The 22388-nt window shown below is 41.6% G+C and overlaps 2 protein-coding genes across 3 annotated transcripts in view; one reads left to right on the top strand and one right to left on the bottom strand.

Moving 5' to 3' along the window:
* Positions 1 to 146: 146 nt before the first annotated feature.
* LOC137879421 (protein FAM13C-like) lies at positions 147 to 17954 on the top strand. Its single transcript, XM_068720127.1, has 20 exons — positions 147 to 373; positions 1189 to 1390; positions 1578 to 1787; positions 2755 to 2935; positions 4552 to 4723; positions 5415 to 5536; positions 8789 to 9013; positions 9183 to 9297; positions 9680 to 9777; positions 10529 to 10583; positions 12506 to 12707; positions 13408 to 13648; positions 13773 to 13896; positions 14371 to 14452; positions 15183 to 15412; positions 15550 to 15633; positions 15759 to 15863; positions 16070 to 16272; positions 16499 to 16600; positions 17101 to 17954. The coding sequence occupies exons 1-20, from the start codon at positions 344 to 346 to the stop codon at positions 17222 to 17224; spliced, it is 2907 nt and encodes a 968-aa protein (XP_068576228.1). The 5' UTR covers positions 147 to 343; the 3' UTR covers positions 17225 to 17954.
* LOC137879426 (phytanoyl-CoA hydroxylase-interacting protein-like) overlaps positions 16722 to 22388 on the bottom strand; it is a 23552-nt gene continuing 17885 nt past the window's right edge. For both annotated transcript variants that reach the window (XM_068720149.1, XM_068720141.1), the window contains 2 exons: positions 22352 to 22388; positions 16722 to 19407 (listed from right to left, as the gene is read on the bottom strand). The exon at positions 22352 to 22388 is cut by the window's right edge and continues 81 nt beyond it. In XM_068720149.1, the coding sequence (XP_068576250.1) occupies positions 18864 to 19407; positions 22352 to 22388 (581 nt within the window). In that variant the 3' untranslated portion in view covers positions 16722 to 18863. The remainder of the gene's footprint in view (positions 19408 to 22351) is intronic.

Genomic DNA, 22388 nt, shown 5'->3' with positions numbered 1-22388 from the left:
CAAACGGGCGCACCGATGGAAGAGAAGCTCCCGTGAAAATAATAAAAACATTTCTGCTCTCCCTTCTCCTGGCAACCCCAGCACGAGTCACCATGGTTACACACGTGTCACGTGACTGGCAACCTAAACAAGAGCGGTAGTGAAGTGGTACATCTAGCTAGCCGTACTCCATCACAACAGCGTTTATTTACACATTGTGAGCCCAACGTTGTGATGTAAGGCAGTGGTCTTTCGTCGTGCGTCGGACTTTCCCAGTGTTTCACGGAGAGGTTCATCATGTCGAGGAGGGGAAAATACTTCTACAGTTGGAGAGAAATGGAGAGTTTTCCCGTGAGCTGAAACAATGGGAGCAAGCGCTTCAGTGTCGCTCTGTGTAAGTTTAACTGCTAAGTTATCTTATTACATTCCTCGGTGTTTTAGAGTCCATTGCCCAACCGATTTCTCCTTGTTTGGGGCAGCTAGTGGGGCTAAAGACAGCTAACCTAACGCTAACTGTTGATGTAACATGGAAATCTGCAGCATCTGGTGTTTGTCACTTTGTTCACCATATGTTGTTGCCTTGACTAGCGAGTTGAATGTAACGTACATTTACACGTTTTATCGAGGAAACTTGGTGTATAATTGTATTGTTAATCAAGTAACGATGTTACACACGCACACACATATTAAACACACACTCTCTCTCTCTCTCACACACACACACACACACACACACACACACACACACACACACACACACACACTTCTCGGTCTACTGATTATGTTTTGCAACAAAAACACAAGAAAAGAAATGAGATGTTCGCACTTATGACCTTCTTCATTGGTTTAAAACTCACCCTCTCATTGCCCCCCCCCCCCCCCCCCCCCACACACACACACACACACACACACACACACACACACGCACATTATATACACACACACACACACACACGCACATTATATACATACACACACACACACACACACACACACACACACACACACACACACACACATACACACACACACACACAGGGATCAAGTCATGAAGTGGACACTTTTACATCTCATATGTGTTTGGGATGTATCCTTTTTTTTTTTTTTAAAGTCTCTGTCCATCCAGGAATGCGACTATTGTAAGTAAATGATGGGACAATAGGATTTGTGTATGAGTCATCTATTGCATGCCCTCTTTTTTTTGTGCAGAGTGACCCTTCCTCAGTGAGAATCTTGAGGCCAAGTGCTAAGGTCAGTCCAGAGCCGATTGATCCCACCCTGGTTTCGGAGCCTGAACTGTCCGCCCGGTGTGTGTTTGGTGTTGCCTTTGAAACACTGAGAGAGCGGGGGCAGATGGTTTGTGGAATACCCCTTGTGCTCAGAGACATGGTGGAGTTCCTCCATAAGAATGGTAATTGAGGCACATCCTTGCTACTCTTGTGGTGTGACTCCTCTGCTCCTCTTTCATTCACTTTTATCACATCCCTGTTTCCTCTCCCTTATTTCCCTCTATCTTTATCTTGCCCTCTCATTGCAAAACAACACTCAAACATGACGTGTATGTGTACTGACTGATTCGTCTTCTTTTATTATTACAGGAATGCACCACAGAGGTCTGTTCCGCCTGTGTGGGTCGGTGGTGCGGACCCGGAAGCTGAGGCAGAGATGGGACCGTGGAGAAAGGGTGGACTTGGAGCACGAGGAAGATGTCTCCACTGTGGCCTCGCTCCTCAAGCTCTTCCTTCGGGAAATGCCCACCCCCATAGTTCCTGAACCCCAGCGTGAACAACTGGTTCTGAGCCTCACAGGTACTAGGAAAGCATGTTCGACTGGCATTATTGGGTTAATTCAAGGATTCAATGATCACGTGCAGCTTGATCTGTGATGCCACAATGGAGCCAGGTTAGCCATTTTATTGAACAGACACTTAGAATAATTCAGCTGAACGGATATAGCTCCTTCCCCACGGATGGTTCGGAGGTCTAACAACAAGCCAAAGGTTTTACTGAGGATATATATATATATATATATATATATATATATATATATATATATATATATATATATATATATATATGCATCACACAAACTGGACAGCTCGTAACAGCTGCACATTATCTCGTCCCCCCCCCTTGAAGGCGCCCTCCTTTTTCGGATGACGCCGAGGAACCCTCCCGGGCGAGGGTTAGTTTGTGAGGCCAGGAGGATACTACAGCAAGTCAGACATAAGATACATTTGTCCGTTGTTTGGGTTTGGTGAGTTCTGCTGTTGCAACGTCTGCATATGTTCAGGGTTAAGCGATACAAGTTACGTCTAAAAAGAACAACATGATGAATTGCCACAACATTTGTAAGTGTCACTTATCAAGAGACTGATTCGCTCAAAGATTCAGCATCAATATTCAATGTGTTTTGACATTTTAATCAAAGTCTGTTTGAGGACGCATGGACTGGTTGTAGCAGCGGGCGTTGTGGACACACCTGGTGGTGATCGGCACTCTGCTGAGTGAGCCTTTTGTAGTTTTAATTGGGTTGAGGTTAATCCAGGAAAAGAGAACTGTGGAGCCGTGTGGTTAGAAATCCAAGAAACTCTGTGATGTATTTATTAGTAATACAATTGGATTCTTGTACTGCTATTAATTATAAGTAAGATGTAATATGAATGTAATATAAATCTGAGGCTGGTTACATATTGTGTATTTATAGATACCAAAGACTAGTGATTTAAAGTGCATTTTAATGAATGTTTTTTAAAATGTTTTTGGTTATTTCTAGGATATGCAGATGAGGCAGAGATGAACCAGTCTCTGAGAGAAAACCTTTGCCATCTCCCTGATGAAAACTTCATTATTTTGTCTTACATCATCCACTTCCTATCCGTAGTGGCCGCTCACAGCCAATCAAATCACATGCCTGTGAAAAGTCTGGCAACCATCTTTGGGCCTTGCATATTTCAGTAAGTTGCTGTTGTTGATGCCACATTTAAATCCTCTCCAGACCTGTACTGGGACACCAGATTCCTGCCATCAAAGCAGCACAGCCTGAGTAGACCAAACTCACATTAAGCTTCAGCCGACAGTTAGTTTTACTGGATTTTAAGACAGGTTTTCAAACTTTGTTTTGAAGACATATAGCTGGATTTCTCTAAAAGTATCACAAAGCACAAATGTTCCCTTCACAATTAGTGGTAATAGGCTCTCTTCAAGCTTCTTTGTCACATCCAGATGTAGAAAGAAACTTCTTGTCAGCTTCAGTGGTTGGTCTTCTGCTACATTTTTCCACAGCTTCACCACTAAATTGGGGTGGAGTCAGATTTTTCCAGGAAATGGGTGTGGTTTGTGGCTTATAACACACAAAAAGACAGACCGATATAACGAGGTCATTAGGATACTGCTCCCCTCCTGTTTACAGCTGTCACTGTAAACATTGCCACACTTATAATTAGACTTGCATTGTTTCAGTTGTTGCCGCAGAGGAAAGGATGTATTCCATTCAATCAACAACCTTTCAAGTCTTCCCACATCCCTCGATCTCCCAGTCTCATCTGTGCCAGCCTTGTTTTCTCCGAAAGTTAACGGCATGACAGTGGAATGTGGTGTCAGTCACGCTGTGAAGTTCCCCTTATGAGGGGAACATGTCAGATGATTGTAGCTGGGGGAGGAAGAGTTGTTTAGGGGGTGCGGAGTTGGCAGCAGATGCTTCGGAAAAATTGTGTGTGTGTGTGGGGGGGGGGGGGGGTTTGCTATCGCTGCAGAGAGCTGGAGAATGTCCTATGTTTTTTTTTTTTTTTTTTCTGGTAATAAAGGCAGCAGAGGAAAAGAGGAATGTTATAATGGTTTGAATGAAAACGATTAAAGAGTGAATGAGAAATGCATGCTGGGAAACAATGTCCGACGGTACAAAGCAACTAAACTGTTTTTAAGCTACATTTAGTTACATTGTTTGTTTTTCTTTTACAGGATTTTAATAATCCTGCTATCAATGTAAATTAAAATGACTTTGCATGACAGACATCGTAGCACATGTTCTTGCCATGCAGCATGTGTGACAGTTTCTTTGCCCCCCCCCCCCCCCCCATAACTCAGCATGTTTGTCGTCCAACTCTTCACAGCTTGTTGCCCTTGTGTGAATCTGTTATGTAATCCATGTCGTTCCAGTTGACCTGTCCGCGGTGTAAAGACACATCTATTAATACTCACAATTCAACACTTTCTCTTCCCTGTATGCTATGTTGACCTTTACCGACCATGTATACATCGTAACAAACAGCTGCTTCAAGGTAAACATGTGACCACTATTTTTGGTCTGAGGTGGGGCTTATTTCCATATTGTGAATGTCACGTCATATCTCACAATTTAAACGTCTATTGTCAAAGTGAAGCTGTACAAGCATTTAGTGCCTAGATTTTGAGTCACCTAATGCCGTCTGACCAGTTCGCCTCAGTTCACTCTGTATGTGCACCCTTCCACTAGATAGACCCCTTTTCCATTATGTTGACACTTAAGAGAGGACCATTTTGAACATATAGTATACGTGACATTGTGTTGTTGTGTCCTCTCCTCTTGGTGCAGTGTTCCCTCAGGACCCAGGATGCTGGAGGAGCAGTATGTGTGTAACGCCCTGTTGCTTCATCTTCTGAGGCATCAGAAGGCTCTCTTTCCAATCCATGCCAAGGACACAGTAACCTCCTCAGTCACCTCCTCCTCCCCCCCTCCTACTCTATCTGCTCTTTCACACTTTGAGGTAACCCATGTTTTTTTTTCTCTTCCCTTTGACATAAATTGTTACATCACTGATTGCTTTTCTATGGGCTGTACTTTTTTTGATTACATCTTTCTGATATAATCACAGATTCCAACAAACAGAACTATTTTATCTGTATTGCCAATCTTCTTACTCGTGCACTATGTACAGGGTGTCAGCAAGTTGTGAAAAGTATATTCGGTCTTTTCTTGCCTGTCATGACAGTACCATTATGTATAACTATCTTTTGTGTGCGGTTGCGGGGTATCGGGAGATTACACACCTGTAAACTAGAAGTGGGATTGCTGCATCAGTGGACTGTGCAGTAGCTGTTCAATCCTTTTTTGTAGAGTCTGAGTCATCACCATTAGATCTGTAGCAAACCCTGTTGCTACTGCTAGCCACATTAGCTATGGATAAAGCTTATCCACGTATCTGGTTACTGGCCGTTTTAAATAATGAATTGCATTACTTGGCATTATCGATTTATTCAGCTGAGAAGCACAAATCAAAATGGGATTTAAATGTATCATCATGAAAACAACATAAAATTGCATTCTCTGTGGTATTAACAAGTCTTAAACTTAATTTGCAGAAACCCTGTATACAGTAAATGCATAAAAACAGCTTTGAGGTTTTGTTATAATGTGTGTGTGTATGTGTGTGTATTTACTCTTTTTGTCCTCCGTAGGTCCGATCCAGCAGCCGTCACTCAGAGCACAGTAGTGTGGAGAGTTTGGAGGGAGAGACCACTTCCATCTCAGCGACCAGTGCTTTTAATGAATCAATACAGATTCGGTGTCAACTCAACAGGTACTATCGTTACCTTAGCATCTGTAACCTTGTAACTGCACTTGACTGACTGACAGACATCACTGAATAGTCAAGTGGTATGAATATTCACAAGCCTCTCCCTTCTAAATCTTGTCCCGGGGGAATATTCGGACCTGCATTTCACTCTGTATTCAGCGTTTTTTAGTCAGTTCTCAGGTTGAAGGTTGTATCATTTGTGATAAGGCTAGGATGTCATCCACAGTTAATTAAGGCCAACCTCTTTCAGACTTTGTCACTCATGTTCAGCTGATTTCTGATTGCAAATGAAAAAAATAGCACCACAGTGTTGCTGCTTGAAGGAACAGAGAAATGGGACAATGGCAAATTGGTCCCCCAGACAGAATCTACACACTAGCTGCCATCTGCTTGTGGGGAACATTTCCCACTCACAACTCGGAGGCTACTGTGCTCTTTCCTATTTTTAAATTGTTGCCGCAAGGTTGCAGCCATCAAAGTACATTTATATATTGTCTTTTTTTGTCCGCCCCTAGTCAGCATGCAACATGGCATTCACGTGCCTTTGCGTATTCATTTTGTGGCTGTCGTCCACGTCACAGTGTGTCAGTATAGTTGCGTGTCTGCTATCTTAATTTGTGATTGTGTGTTTCCTCTTGTCATTTTAAGCAGACATGCGTTGTGGCTCTGTTTACTGTATGATGATACAGATTTGTCCTCGGTGGAATTCAGGTCAATGAGGATGTTGTTTCAAAACATACATGACTTATTACTAATAAATCCTTGTGAAGTTTGGCAAAATGTGATATAAAGATCATAGAAATATCTAAAGGCTGGAGCCACCAGATGTCAGACTGGCCAGACTGTAATTTAACTACTGACACGTCAGTTTAAAGAGGGGTCATCAAGTGGCATGACATGTGCAGAATGTGTGTGTGTGTCTTTTACAGCTTAGATAGGGTAAAAGGGTTGGTGGTCGTCTCAAGTCTTTGCAATGCAGCACACCGACAGACACAACCTTCTTTTTATTTCCACAGCTCACGTTGATGCACTCAATCCAGCTGCCCACCTGCAAAATGACTGTAATAACACCAGACACTAAGACAGTGTCTCCCTGTCGTCCCACATGACACTCCTTCATATAGGCCATTAGAGTCTCAGCCTTAACATCCGTCACACCTGCTGAGTGTCAAGCTTCAAGTAGAAGCATGTTTCTACTTGAAGTAAGCAAGTAGTGCATGTTTTTTGTGTTCTCACCAAGTTGTTTTTTTTTTTTTTTTTTAGCACTCACAGGGCAAACAAACAGCAATGATTTTTCATCTAACAGCTTCCCACTCTCATCTGTTGAAGCAGGCATAGGAAGCTGCATCATCAGCTGTCTATCCTTCTAGATCTGATGTATTGTCTGAATTCCTTTTTCGTTGTTAGTCTGAGCCCTGTTTCCTCAACTGAGGGCGTCCAGATTAAATACCTACAGTATATATGTGGGTTTGAAATTGTATTTTGCTCTTGTGTTTATTTACTTATTCTTCTTCTGCAGCAGCACAGGATTCAGACAAAGTTACCATATTTCTCGTGGTTCCTTTGTTAAAAAAAGGCTTCTCTTAGGTTAAAGTTGCCATTTAAAAAAAAACAAAAAAAAACTGGCCTTTTTTCGGTTGTTTTCATATATACATTTGTCATTTGGATGTTCTTTCTCCAAAAATGCAGTTGCATGCTGTTCCGTCTGGACTACTAATGTCACAGTCCATATTGATTCTAGTCTAATTATACCTACAAAGGGTTGGATTTCTAATTCTATGAAAAAGGACAGAGGGTTTTCACTAAGTCATTTACTTACATAATATCTTACAATGTCTCTAATGTATTCCTGTCTGGATATGTAGGTCAAGAAATATTTGCTATGTAGATGGGGTTTGTTGATTGATACTCATGAATAATCTTCCCTTTGTTGTCAGGTTTTAAAAAATACATCAGTATTAAACTTCTCATCAATAATTCTGATTAAGCATATCAGTCACCGTTTAAACTGGTGTGTTTGAGTGTGAATGTTTGCGTCTGTGTTGCATTTATTTGTCAATTTGTGTCTTGTCTCAGCCTCTCTGTCCTACTTCAACCTATATTATAGTGCTAGAACTGGCGTTGTTGATCCCAAATATGTGCTGCCCTATGGGAGTTTATATCTGGGTCTGTGAGCTTGTGTGCTTGTTCGTGTGTGTGTGTGTGTGTGTGTGTGTGTGTGTGTGTGTGTGTGTGTGTGCTTGCGTGCACTGGTAATTGAAGCGGGTGGGTGAACTTTCTGCCTTTGGCTGTCACTTGTGTTTTTGACCATCAAGCACTCCTCATCCGTGCTCTCTTTTCTTTATGTCTTTAGCTTTTTCCATCCCTATAATAATATAATAATATGATAATAACTCCGTATTCTAGCTGCTTTGAGTGTAGACGTTTTGGCAAAGGATGTTTTCTTGTCTCAACTGCTTCAGTGGCAACAGCCACGTGTCTACAGTCCTCCTCACGTGAGTGAGATAATGCAACGTGGTGTTGGACGCTCAAGAGAAATGTAGTTGCTTTAGAGCGGTCAATAATGCCTACAACTATTCTTAGCATGCTGTTATCGACACATACAGAAATGGTGGTTTGAGAAGCAGTGGCTAATGTGTGCATCTTGTTAGTTTCGTGCTGCTGCTGTACTGACCCATCTGCTGTAGGTTGCAGCTCTGGAGTCATACGGCGCTTTAAGCAAGTACGTGTGTCGAGGCATATCAGTTGCGCTGTCGTCACTGGGAGCAACTCCATAGAGCTCCATGAGTCATAGTGTAGCATTAGATCAAGCACTCCTGATTCATGTTACCTGGTGTGGAGGCCAGCAGTTTTTCTCTGGCAATCAGAGTTGGACATTCCAGACTTAACTCGTGTTAGTCTTGTGACATGCAGATAAGATAAAATGATCATACAAAACAATACACAAGAAGTATACAACACAATATTAATCACGCATTAAAATCAGTAGAAGCAGATTTGAACATGGCGAGGTTGTTGCAGTCCATCTATGAGTATCTTTGTGTCTTTAAAAGTTCTTAGATGTCCTCTTATTTAAGCCTTATATCTGATCTATAAAGCATTGGTCATTGATAAATTATCCTTACCATATTGTATATATTGCACTTAATAAAGGATGCCTCATTAGAGAGTGCTATTTCTTCCTGTGTGTGTGTGTGTGTGTGTGTGTGTGTGTGCACTCCTCTGTCTATCTCACTCTCTCTGGTCTCTCCATAGTCCTGACGCACTGGTGCAGGGTTGTGACTCCAGCTCTGACGTCAGCGCTGACATTCAGAAGCTGATTCCAGACCGGGAGGCTCTGGAGGAGAGAAGTGACAGTACAAAGGCAGGTCGTGTGCTCTCCTGCTACACTGACCCAGGGTCAGAGCAACACTCACTCCAGAGCATACCATCCCAAAGCCTCAAGGGGGAACCACCGGAGTTGCAGTGTTCCACACAGGGGTGAGCACTTCTTCCGTTTGTCTCTCCTTTTTTCCCCACACAGGTGAAATCATTTGACGAGGTGACAGCTGTTCACATGAAACATGTGCCCCCTTCAAGACTCAACCATCCAATACATTGTCATTAAAACAACAATTTGGAATTGTAATGAGTGTTTATTCATCAACAGGATCTTTTCGCAGTACAAGATGCCACCATTCACCTCCAAGTCAGTGGAGCCAGAGGAGGAAGAGGAAGAGAACAGAAGGACACCTTCCTCGCCCATTAAAGACGACTGTTCAACGGTGTGCATTGTTGGTTTTGTCTTCTTTGTTTTTTTTTCTTGATTTCTTTTCTTTCAAGTTTTTCTTTCTTCTTTCTTTCTCTCTCTTTCCCGGGCCCATTAAACTATCTCCAGCGTTTAGCACTCAACACCTCCCGCTGTGAATATCATTGAGCGACTGAACTGTTTCTGTGATCTTACACATTTTTATTTAGACTAGATCTCTAAAGATGTGGTGAATTAAATAAGAAAAATAAGTACAGTCACCTGCTGCCCATGCTGCAAAATATATTCTGTGGAGTATGTGTGTGTTGAATTAAGAAACAAAGCACAGTAATGCTTTGAATGTTTAAAGTGGAAAATCTTTCAGCTCAACATGTGAGTGGAACTGAATTGTTTTTCAGGCTTCCACAGATGCTGGACAGAAATCATCAATTTCAGACTGCTGCATAGCGAATGAATCGCAGAACAACAACCAAACACAGACTCAGCACGCAGAGAGGTGAGAGGAACGTTTCTACCCAAAGACATTTATTTGCGTGTTTTCCTTCTTTTTGTTTCTGCTTTGTACTGGTTTTATAGCAGCAACCATTTGTTCATTGGTCTTGACGGATAGCGTCCAAATGGAATAAAAATCCTTCATTTGCCATTTTTCTTAAATCAGCTATTTGAATTTCAAAAACAATTTCAAGTCAAAGAAAAGAACCACCAACAAAAGTGTCCGTGTTAGTAATTTTGGAGCAGTTAAAATGTATGAGAATTAATTTGATCTAATTCTTTTGGATGCTCTGTGGTTCATCTCAGCTCATCTCTCAGCCCAGTCAGATGGGAAGTAGGTTATCAGAGCACTGCTCTGCTCACAGTCATGGTTTTGATAAGATTCCAGTCCAACTAACATCGACTTGCCACAGGGGCTCACGTGGAGCCGACCAACTAGCTGGATTAGGTCGACACTAGCATGGCGGCACGCTGAGCTTTTGTTTGCACTGCCTCAGGATAGGTCTCCTCAATTATGCCTCATTAGTGTCAGACATGAATAAGCCATAACCTTAATGACTGTATGGCCTCAAAGCTACAGAAAGCGTTGGGCGGTCCTGCCTCGGAACAGATTTGATACAGTACTGATTATGAATACAGACGGAGCACAATGGTTGTCAAAGTCACATGGATTGTGAACCACGGGGAGAAACAGGGTTCTTATTTTAATGCAATTTTATCGCATTTGCCTGTTGTTGACCATCTTTATTTTCCAGCATGCTGTGCTGCACAGAGTACAAGACGGAAGCCAAAACCACAGTATCTGAGAAGGTAAACTTCCATCTCCAAATCATTTCCACTGACTCCCGTTTACATTCATTCATTCTCTGAAAGCCAGGTCTGACGGTTTGTAGCCATAGGCTTGTGAGCTAGCAAAATGTAATGAACTAATGCACATGAAAAGCACTCTGAAAGAGCCTTAAAGTCCAGTCAGTTCACGTAAGGTTTTAGATTGAAAGAAAACTGTCAAATTGATATGAATACTTGGTTAGATTCCAGCACAGACAGAGGAAACGGGGCTGATGTTAATCTGTTGTGTTGCTAATTTTAATTGACGCCATGACTGACTACAACAGTGTTACCAGATTAATACAACAAGATTTTATTTAGCAGTAGTGAACGAAATACACTCAGGAGGCCCTTTTTTAGTTTTGAGGGGCACACAGCTCTATGATTTCCTGTCAAAATGAGTCAAACTTAAAAATATATTGGCCTCGACTATTATAGTTAGAGAAACACTCTTTAACTGTTGATGAAAAAAATAACTGAACCTGCTGAAAAAGTCGATGAAAGGATGTGTCTCTGCGTGTGTCATTGTAACCTCCATTTTTGCGTGTACATGGGGGCGTCAGTCAGTCAGTGGGCTTTGGGAATGTGACTTCATCAGTTGAAGAACTGTTTCTTCAGGGGAGAAGAGGAGACGGAGGAGGATGTAGTGGTTCTCCTGACAGACACCGTGATTGCAGAGGCAGGAACAATAGCCATGACGTACGTTCTCCTTCCCCGCAATCCTTTATAGATACACAAATTAACACTGTTTAGGTTGAGGGTATCTGTGACAACAAGACAGTTGATACCTCCAGTAATTTGTGTGTGTGTGTGTGTGTGTGTGTGTGTAGCTGGTGTGAGCTTTCTTGCCTGTGGGTGTTTTTCTTCCCCTCCCTTCCATCCTTCCACCTCTGCGTGACGCACAAAACAGTGTTTTTTTTATGAATGAACCGCCGGGGAGGGTGGGAAAGGAGAAGCAGAGCCCTTATCTGCTGCTGCTGCTGCTGCTGCTGCTGCTGCTGCTGCTGATGATGCTGATGCTGATGATGATGATGATGCTGCTGACAATGATGTCAGAGCGCCTAAATCAACAAAACAAAAGCCCAAAAACAAAATCTGCATTATAGTCCGACCTTTGAGAATATTTTTTGGTGCGGTTGTTTTCTCACCGTGCATCAGAATTCATTGCATCTACACACACACACACACACACACACACACACACACACACACACACACACACACACACACACACACACACACAGAGGTTACGTGACTCCCTGCAGCTCCATCAAAAAGACTCCTTAGCTCAGTCTGACAACGTTGCCATGGAAACGCCTCGTCATATACAGCGCCTCTCTCCTCACACCCACACCACACGCACCCACATCAGCGGTATTCCCGCCCCCCCCCCCCCCTTCTCCCGTGCATTTTGAGTAATCCATGTGGAAGCTGTTCAGCAGCAGAAGTGCCGGGAACGCCGGTCAGAAGGAGAACCATGTGGATTTAGGGGATCTCTTTTGGGGGGGAAGCACCTCACGTGTGCTGCTTGCAATGGCGATTTCTGTCTGCGCTTGTTACTGACTATGAGCCTCGGATGATCAAAGATTTGCTTTTTTGAGAAGTTTGTTCCTTGTACTTCAGCCACCCGCGAAAGCAGCCTGCTCACAGAGCTGTATTCACTGTACTCTGACTCATTTCTCTCTCAGGAGGACAAGGCAACCACTCATCTCACCTCATCCTGCAACTCTCTCTGCCTAACCACGCTTCAGCACCGGAGTATATATTTTCATCGGACAGAGTCAAATGTTTTTTACAGGGTTTCCCTGAGCAGAATCCCTTCCACGCAAACTACGACGCCGTTCTGACTTCTCCTGTCGCTGCCCGTCTGCATCCCTGAAGCCATGTTCTGCTTCTGTTTCCAGAGCCCCTCCTTCAAGCTACAAGCCCTGGATGCTGACTTGGGACCCCTGCCCTCACCGGTAGACCCCCAAGTTCAGGATAACCTACCTACCCAGCAACAGCCTCTTTTTACAGAAGAAAAGAACCTGAATTTAACTCACAACATGCCTCTCCACTCACCGTCGTCACCACCAGCTCAGGATCCGGTCGACTCGCCACAGTCTGGTAAGACAATGAAGTGATGATAGCCCTATTTCTGAATTTAAATATCTGTTTGGGGTTGTAAAAGCCAATTGACTTAATTGATCTACTTTTGTCATAAATGTATTTAGACAAATTATGCCCAGAGCATGTCACAGTACAGTCATTTTCAGCTTGGAGGGTCTTATTGGGAATCAAACCCATAACTCTGTCAGTGCAAGAACCGCACTTCATACTCTTATCTATTAATAGAATCTAATTCATCACCTGTTTTCATTCAGAGCATCTTTGTAATTGCTGTGATTCTATTGGTGCATGTTAAATAAAGGCCAATAAGTCTTGACAGCGAGCTGTGAGCTTCATCCTTTCCCAGAGCTGGGTGTGTCTTTTTGTTGATAATTTGAGTAACGGCGCACCGAGGTACAATGCTGTTACTGTTGCAGCACTGCACAGCCACCTATGACACAATGAATTGGTACATATATTCAATAGTATGTAATATTTATCATAATGTAGTTTTTTTTACACTTTTGTTTTTCCATGTCTTTGTAACTTGAATAGGAAAGAGCTATTTCTCATTCTTTCATTGTCCTTTTTGTCTCCCCTCCCTCTCTTTCTCACTTCCTCTTTACCCCCTTTCTCCCTCTCTCACATCTCTTATTTTGTCTATTTATGGGTAATTTCAGGATGTAAAATGATATTTTGTCCTTTCTGTCTATTACAGTACACATGGCATTCCCTCATTCCAGTCCTGTCCTGTCCACTGCAATTTCTTCTGAGGGCATTTCAGGAAACGACACCCTGACGAGCCCACCAGGCCATAAAACCAGCCCACTCCTCTCTCGTTTTACGACCAATGACTGCCCCATTCCTTCGCCTCGCTGCCCCAACCTTAGTCACAGCCTGCGCTACAACCTAGACCCCGATACAGCCCCTTCTCCACCCTGCTCACAGCACATACGCATGTAAGACGATTGTTTTCTCACCAACTTTGATGAGGAATAGTGACTCACAGATGAGATCCCAGGTGTTAAATGCACGTTACCAGTCCTCCTTGCATCACAGAACTGTTTGTGTTTCTGTCTTCAGGGCTCGCAGCAGTGGCCATACAGAGTCTGAAGTGTCCATCTTAGTGCTCAAGAGACACATTCACACCCTGAAGAAGAGGATCAGGCGTTTTGAGGAGCGGTTTGAACAGGAGAAGCACTATAAGGTGAGGGACGGAATCAGAGATGCTTGGCCAGCTGGATTCTCCTGTGTCATGATTTGATTGGAAGTTATTGCCTCAGAGTGTGAAGCTCAGTGTTGCCTTTTTCCAAAGCCAATAACCAGCTCTCACAGAGTCATAGGAGGGATTTTTCTTCTGTCCAGTTTGTGTGTGTGTGTGTGTGTGTGTGTGTGTGTGTGTGTGTATAATAAATAAATGATGATAAAGTTCTAAAATGAAGCTGTGAATGCTAACCACAAATCCTACTAGAGTGATCTACTCCCTCTGCTGGTACATTAGAAAATGACAGTTTGTTAAACCATGCATCCTTGTTCAACTGGTTGAGAGGGCTGCTGCAGAACAAAATTATGTTAAAATGAGATGTCACCCAGACCAGGGGGCAAGGTACATAGTAAAGTTACAGGTACTAATGCAAGAGACCGAGTTCTTTCAGTGATGTGAGTTTGTTGTTTTTGTCAGCCGGCACATAACGACAAGACGGCACATCCAGAGGTGGCTAGACTGATGAAGGAGCTCATCAAGAGTCGCAAGCAGCTTAAAGGTCAGTTAAAAAACCATGCATCCACACTCAAACACATGAATTAATGATTGCAATGGTGGAAGATGTATTTTTCTCAAGATTGTTTGAGTAAAAGTATAAATACAACAATGTAAAAATACTGCTTTACAAGTGAAATTAGGGAAGTAGAATTAGCTAAGTGTACTTATAGTATCAAAAGGAAAAGTGCTCATTCTGAAGAAAATGTACTCCTGTGACTTATGAAATAAGTATAAAAAGTCATAAACAATGTCATCATATGTCATAAGATATGTCACAAAAAAGTAATTGTGTAGTGGGTCATAAAAAAAAGTTATTGCATTGTCATCAAAAAGGCATACTCCATGTCATAGTATTGTGTGTCATGACATGTTTCACTAGTAAAGTCATAATTCACTATACTGGATAATATGTCATAGAAATGTCATAGTATAGTTAGTATATCATAAAATGTCATGAAAGTGACATAGTATAGTTTTTCATAAAAAAATGTTTGCCATAAAATAATCACCAAAATGTCATGCTATAGTAAGTCATAAATTAAGTGGTGGAAATGTCATAGTAAAGTAGCCATACAAAAATCATAGTATAATATACCATAATATCATAGTATAATATACCATAGTATAATATACCATATCGTATGTCTTAATAAATGTCACCAAAAAAAGTCATAGAAAATGTCATCAAAATGTCTTACTACATTGTTCTGAACTGTTGTCCTCTTTTTCAGAGCTGAAGCTGAGACAATCAGAAGCGGGTCTGAGAGGACAGGGAGACTTAAACCCATCGGCTGAAACATGCAGTACCAGCAGAGACCAGAGAGAGGCAGCACGTACAGGCACTGAGCTGCAGCAACTTAACAACAGCAACGCCAAGCCACATGTGGAGGAAACCGTCAACACGATCAGCAACAGACTGAAGGAAAGACGACGAGAGCTGTGCCTACCGGACAGTGTGAAGGTTGGTTTTGCAGAAATGCTTTCACTAAACACACAAATATTGTAATATAGATTTGGTGTTCTGATTCCCTAAATTTAGTTGCATAACAGTAAAGACTAAAACATTACCATAAGTTTTCATTGTGCATGTTTGTGCAGGAGATGTCCCATTTCCAGATGTCAATGGAGAAGGCCAGTCTGCAGAAGTGTTTGCTCTACTTTGAGAGTCTGCACGGACGACCGGTAAGACGCCCTCCTATATGTTTTATCTGTTTTTTTTACTTTAATAGTTTAGCTCTCATCGCCTTGGTTTCTCTTTCTTTCTATTTGTATATTACTAACAATAACAAAGTGGTTTCTGTCTTCAGAGTACCAGGCAGGAGCGGTCTCTGATGAAACCTTTCTACGATCGGTACCGTCTCGTCAAGCAGCTGCTGCTTTCCTCTGCTGCTACAGCAGTCATCACGACCATTGTAAGTAAACATCTAATACTGAAATTCATATAGAACAATAATGGAATCTGTAGAACTACACAAAGCCTCCGGATTTTGTGTGTATAAACTGCCCATGGCATACGAAGAGTGTCACTCTGTTGCTCTCTAGTGGCCAGATATGAGAGCTACATATGACAAGCATTGCCACCCTGTGTGTGTGTGTGTGTGTGTTTATGTCTACATAGGAGGAAGAGGAGGGCTCTGATGAAGAACGTCCTAAACAGCAAAGCCCCAGGCTGCATTCATCTTCCAGGTGTGAGTCTTCAGATGAGCTGCTGCGCCTGCCTTCTCTAGTAATGTCTGAAACACCTCTGGTGTCCCCGCTGGAGGAGGTGAAGGATTTCCAGCCACAGATTATCACAATGGCAACACTACATGAAGCTTCCAGGTAGTGTGTGTGTGTGTGTGTGTGTGTGTGTGTGTGTGTGTGTGTGTGTGTGTGTGTGTGTGTGTGTGTGTGTGTGTGTGTGTGTGTGTGTTGCATCATGAGCTCTATGGTGGACGTTTTTTCATTTAAGCTTTTTGTTGTTTTGTTGAGTTGTGGCTTATTTAAATGCACACATTTACAGACACATTCAAAGATTCCAAGGATTTCTTTGATTCTTTGTTTTCAGACCAGAGTTACTGGATCACCTTAGGACGGCACGATTAGAGAAGCGGAGGCTTCACCTAGCGCTCCGAGACTTTGAGGGCCACTTCTACATGCAGACCGGCAGGTAAAGGACACACACACACACACACACACACACACACACACACACACACACACACACACACACACACACACACACACACACACACACACACACACACACACACACAGCACATCCAAACTACTTGGCTTTTGAATTTTATTTTGTCTTTTAATAAACTTGGAACATTTGGTTTCCAACAATGCCTTGTGAAAAACAAAGAAAAAACATCCACAAAAGAAAGTCCATCGTAATGGTACGACAGTGTCACTTAACGTTAATACAGCACAGAGAGCTCAGGAAAGAGACGGAGAGATAAACGTTTGCTCTGAACTGTACACATCCTTTGTACTGTACATGTTAGTCCTCCAAAGTAAACGGTACATTAAAGTTTTGATTACAATACACACTGTTCAAAGCTATCCGAGTAAGGCAACATAGGGACTATCAACCAGTGATGGAAGCTGCTGCAGGTTGTTTGGAACTACTGTGTTTGCATCTATCTTTTCTCTATTTGTTAACAGGGCTTGTCAGAAGGAGGACCGTGGACCGATGGCAGAGGAGTACTGCCAGTATAAGAACCTCAAAGCAAAGCTTCGCCTCCTCGAGGTCCTGCTCAGTAAACAGGACTTAACAAAGACTGGTTGAGTCAACTCACAGTGGGACTTTAATACTCGATCATTTCCGAAAAATCTGGTTGTTTCATGCCATGCTCATGTTTATGCACTTTACATGAATAACACTGGTGGAAAGTCTTAATGAAATGTTGCGTTACTGCAGTTTTTCTGCCCTAAAAACATCCTTTGTCATTTATGGGGCAAAGTATATGTTCTGAAGCACTTATTTATGTCAAGGATGACCTGTAACAACATATTAGTAATTTACAATTACTATACGCATGTTTATGGCACTCTGTTACTTGCCTTTTTTGTCCTTGCCATAACACTATTTTTGGACAGCGTTGTCCATAGTTAATGTGGAAACTGCTATCTTGGCAAAAAGAAAAGGTGTAAGCTTAAATGCAATCAATGAGACAATCATGTTGTGTTTGTGCATGTCAGTTTTTTTGTCCTACATTGTGCTGATATGCATTAAGAACTTCAGAGTTAATCTTACGTCACTTTACGTGTTCATCTAGGAAAATATGAGAACGTTGCCATTCCATTGCACGTTCTATATGCTGTCAAATTAGTGTGTATCCCCTATTTTGCCTGTATGAAGTTAATTCCCCTTAAATGCAGTTGTTAATAATGGTCAGAGCTTTTGACATTGTGCACTTCTGGTTTATATAATTTTCTATATATATAGAGAGAGATAATATATATATGAATGTATCAATAAAAATAAATATTTTTTCACATTTATTCTGCTAAACACAGTTTATGGTTCTACTTTCTTTCTTTCTGTCTGTCTGTCCAGACTACGATAAAATAAGAGCGATTGTTGCAGAAAAGGTTGCTGTGGTAGAGGTACTAACAGCTTTCATACTCATGCTGCACAGAGCTGCATCATGCTTTTTTTTTTTTTTTTTTTTTAAAGGTTAACAAGTAGTTCACATTTGGTCATCAAAGACTTAGTGAATACACATCCGAGAGGCTGTTGAATTAGTACTGTTAAGATTCTACAGAGGTCTCACGTCTGGTTTAATACCTTTGGTGTAATGAAAGATGACCGTTGATGCTGCAGCCCTAGAAAACTGTAGTACCAGTCCGTGCCACTAGTAGGAGGAGAAAATCTACTGTGGAATGAGAAGAAAAACATTTCTGACAGTCAAAGTAATTGGAAACAACAAAATGCTTGTCCACACAAACCGTGGAAACGCAATCATCAGCATATCAATAATAACAAGGCAAAGGTCATTAACAAAATATAGGACAAGTGTTTAAAGATAACAGGGAATAGCCCATGTTTGTTAATAAAGTTAAAGGGTTTAAGTCAGTACACCAGTGTTGACTTGCAGGATGGATGAGTCTGTGTTGTTGGTGGTCCCTTTCGTGGGATATCTTCAGGTATATTTGAATTTTTTTAACATCGAGGGTAACCCTTTATAGATGAGGAGACGAAGGTGCAGGTGTTGAAGCGTGTACCCTCCTCTTCTTTGGGAATGATGGTCTCTTCAGAGTACAGAGCTGTGTCAGATATGTTGGTGAGCATATCTGGGAGCCTACTAAATCTGCTGCTTCATGCATGTTTCGGTCTGCTTCATCAGTACATGTGGACTTACTGTGTGTTTAGAGGTCAGTCTCTGCTAGTCTCCTCCCCCCTCCTTCCTAAAATATGCCTCTTCTTAGCGTCCCACACTGATGTTGCAGGTCTTGCAGCTGGGGTCCTTCTTGGCATTTACTGTGGACATGCTCATCAGCTGGTGCCCGCTGATCTCCGCCACCGTGCCCAACGCCAGGTCTACGGGCTCCGTGTAGATCACCTCCAGGATGACGTCCTGGGCGTGGTGAAACACCAGACTGCCGTCACCCGCTTCATCCTGCTTGCAGGTAAGGAATCGGTTGTTGGTGATGTCTAGCGCGGGAAGCCGCTGCTTACAGAACTCGTCTCCCGTGGAGCCCTTTGGCGCCAGGACCAGAATGACATAGTGGTAGGCTGTATACATGCAGTAGAAGTCTCCAAAGTACAGGTTGGTGTCAGGGTTGAAGAGTGTGTCGGCCCGGACCTCAAAGCGGTGGCGGCCGTAAGGGGAATCCTGCGGAGGCTTGCCTGTGTTGAACTCTGTGTTGCAGCAGAAGTAAATGCCCTCCAGCTTGCCACTGATGGGGGACCCGTGGCTGCCACTGTTGTCTTTCACTAACTGCAGCATCCGGTTCTCCTGCGCCTCCCTGGAGTTTAGAAAAATAAGAATGAAATTGGCTGTGAACAAATGGCACACAACAGGTAAGAAATCTGTACGTTGTTTTGATCTGCAGCGTTTGTGGTCCCTCTCAGAAAGCAGGGGCATCCCTTCATCAAGTTTCATGAGAATAATATTCCGTGTATGACACACGGCGTGAAAGCTGATTAAATGTGTAAGATGCAGCCAGAGCCTGACACAATAAGCAAGAGTGAACTGAATGGATAACATATCTAGTTTCAATATTTCTAGAACAGTAATTACATTAGCTTTGTCTTACAAAAACCTAGAGAGAGAGAACATCACTTTAACTGAAAAATTAAACTAACTAAAACATTTCTTCATCATGATGACAAAAGCAGTTTTCAGAAAACAACATTCAAAGCAAGGACTGAATCCGTGGCAGCTGCATATTTTTTTCCACAGAGTAAATCTGAGCTCCAAAGCGCCAATAATGATTTGTAACTACACTGCTATCACACCAGAGGATGCCATTATAGCCTTAATTGACACTTTGTTGTGGGCATTATGGAATTAGTCAGTTCCCAACCCAGGTCACTGGAGCAGAGGCCTCACTAAGTGGTAATATCAGTACCATTGTTCCCCACATGATGGTGCAGTTTAACGGAAGCACTCTAATTATATTGGAGCAGATGCAACACAAAAGGGAGAAGTCTATCCAGATGATGTCATGTTGTAAAGCTCCAGCAAGAGTGCTCACAAACTGAGCTTTAGTACAGAAACTATGTGCTTTGTCAGGCGTAGAGCATGGAGAGAAGATGTGAAGAGAAAAGACAACACTGTTACAGGAGTAGGACTTGGAAGAAAGTTGGACAAAAACACGATCAAACTAGACAAAATACAGTATACATTATAACTGAACAATGCTTCAGAAAAAAATGGCGACTACAGAGATATTCTTTCTTCCCCCCAACTGTCACTCTCTAGTATGTCGTTACAAATGTCATAGTATATAGTAAAAAATGTGGTGTGGTGGAAAAAAATCCCATACCCGCTTTGCGTGAGTTTACACTGAAATACCGAAAATTAAAGGTTGTCTTTTCAATTTTTATTCTCTGCACAGAGAAGGTCCAATCATCACAACAGAATGCGTACAGTCTCCGTGAGGAAGAACCACGAAGAAAGTGAACGCGCTTTCTTTATACAGAATGAGCAAAGGTGGGGTCCGATGGCCAACGTCACAGATATTTTGGTCTCAGACTGATAGGAACAAAAATGAAAAACAAATGGCCAGCAACCAAAACAAGCGGCAGGACGGCCTTAACGCTGGAACATTCTCACACAACACAGTTAGTTATCTTTGCGAGCAGGCAAGGAGAATTCTTCTTTTACACAACAGAGACACGGTTCAACAAAGTTCAGAGCAAAATGACTTATGCATGAATATGATATACTGAGTATAAATATATACTACGTAAAAATGTACCATTACAGCCGTAGAAAGTATGTGATACATTTTTATCAATAAAAATGTCATAGAAATGTATGCCATGGAAATATAAAAATAAATGTCTATAGTATGTGATCAAAATGTTGTAGTATAGTATGTCCATCGGTTCCAGGGTCCAGATACAACGGCGTCTGGGTCTGAATCCGGTCTGCGGTCCGCCTATTAGTGACCCCTGCTATAGTAAGTCGTAACGAATAGTACAGTATGTTGTATAAATTGTCATAAAAAATGTCATAGTATAGTATGTGATTAATAAATGTCATTTAATAAAGTCGAAAAAATTAAATATAAAATGTCATGTTATAGTATGCCATGGAATTTACTTAAAAAAATGTCATTTTTTAGTATGTGATAAAGAATAGTATCTCGTAACAAATGTCATAGTATACCATAAAAATATAAAAATGAAAACTATAGTATGTAAATAAAAAGTCTATATAGTATGTCGTAAAAAATGTCATGAAAAATGTCATAGTACATTATGTGATAAAAATGTCAAAATATCATAGTATAGAATGTCAAGAATAAAGTCTTAATATAGTATGCCATAAAAAACTATTTTTTTCACAGACATACTACAATATACATTTGTTATATAGTATGTCATTAAAAATGTCATAATATACTATACTATCATTTTTTACACCAATGTCCGGAAGGCTTTTGCCTCTTGCAAAGAAATCACAAGGCCTAAGAAAACAATGCTGTATATTTATTTTTGTACTCTGTGTTTTGAGGATGTTATAGTAAGAATGAAACCATGATTCCCTGGATTATTATTAGGTACAGCTGGCTGCTACAGTAGTTCCTCTTACTTGTGTGGATTAAAGGAATTAGTCAATGCTTTGTGCAGCTGCCCCCTTCAACTGAATCTTGGTTTTTTTTCTTGGCTACAAGCAGCTTTCTCTAGATGGAAATACATTAGCTCAAAATCACATGGTCATGTTGTTGTTTGCAGAAGCTGCAGTGAGACATAACAATGTAGTCTAGAGTCTTAGGATGGATGCAGTGTGCTGCAGCTTTCTCACTATCAATTATTTACTATTGTGACGGACTCAGAGGCCCACGAGCATAACAACAATCATCATCACAGAATTCCTTTACAGCAGAATATTAACAATAAATGAACAATAAAGTTCATATTAATGTCATACCGCATCACAAGGTTTTAAAGTCACCCGATGCTAACATTGTTAATTTAATGTGGTGTTCAAGATGATAGTTATTTGTCTGAAATAAAAACAGTTAGTAGGCAACTGTTTATTTAAAAGTAAAAAAAATAACTTTTTTTGACATTTACAATAAAAATAAGACAAAAATGATAGCACAAACAAGTCTAAATACTAAATGTTGTATAAAAGACTGAGTGGAGTAACGCGATGCAGACACCTATCTAATAACAGCCAAAATTAAACTCTAGAAAACATACAGTACTTGTCAGTAATAGGTGTGGGAGTCCTACCTGGCATGGTCAAAGTACTCTTTGTTCTGGTTCCTGT

Source organism: Cebidichthys violaceus, unplaced genomic scaffold (genome assembly GCF_023349555.1).
Source record: "Cebidichthys violaceus isolate CVI_PGR_0920_01 unplaced genomic scaffold, fCebVio1.0.p SCAF_10, whole genome shotgun sequence".
NCBI classification, from domain to species: Eukaryota; Metazoa; Chordata; class Actinopteri; order Perciformes; family Stichaeidae; genus Cebidichthys; species Cebidichthys violaceus.
Note: the sequence above shows the minus strand (reverse complement) of the source record. Positions and strands in the feature narration are given on the sequence as shown.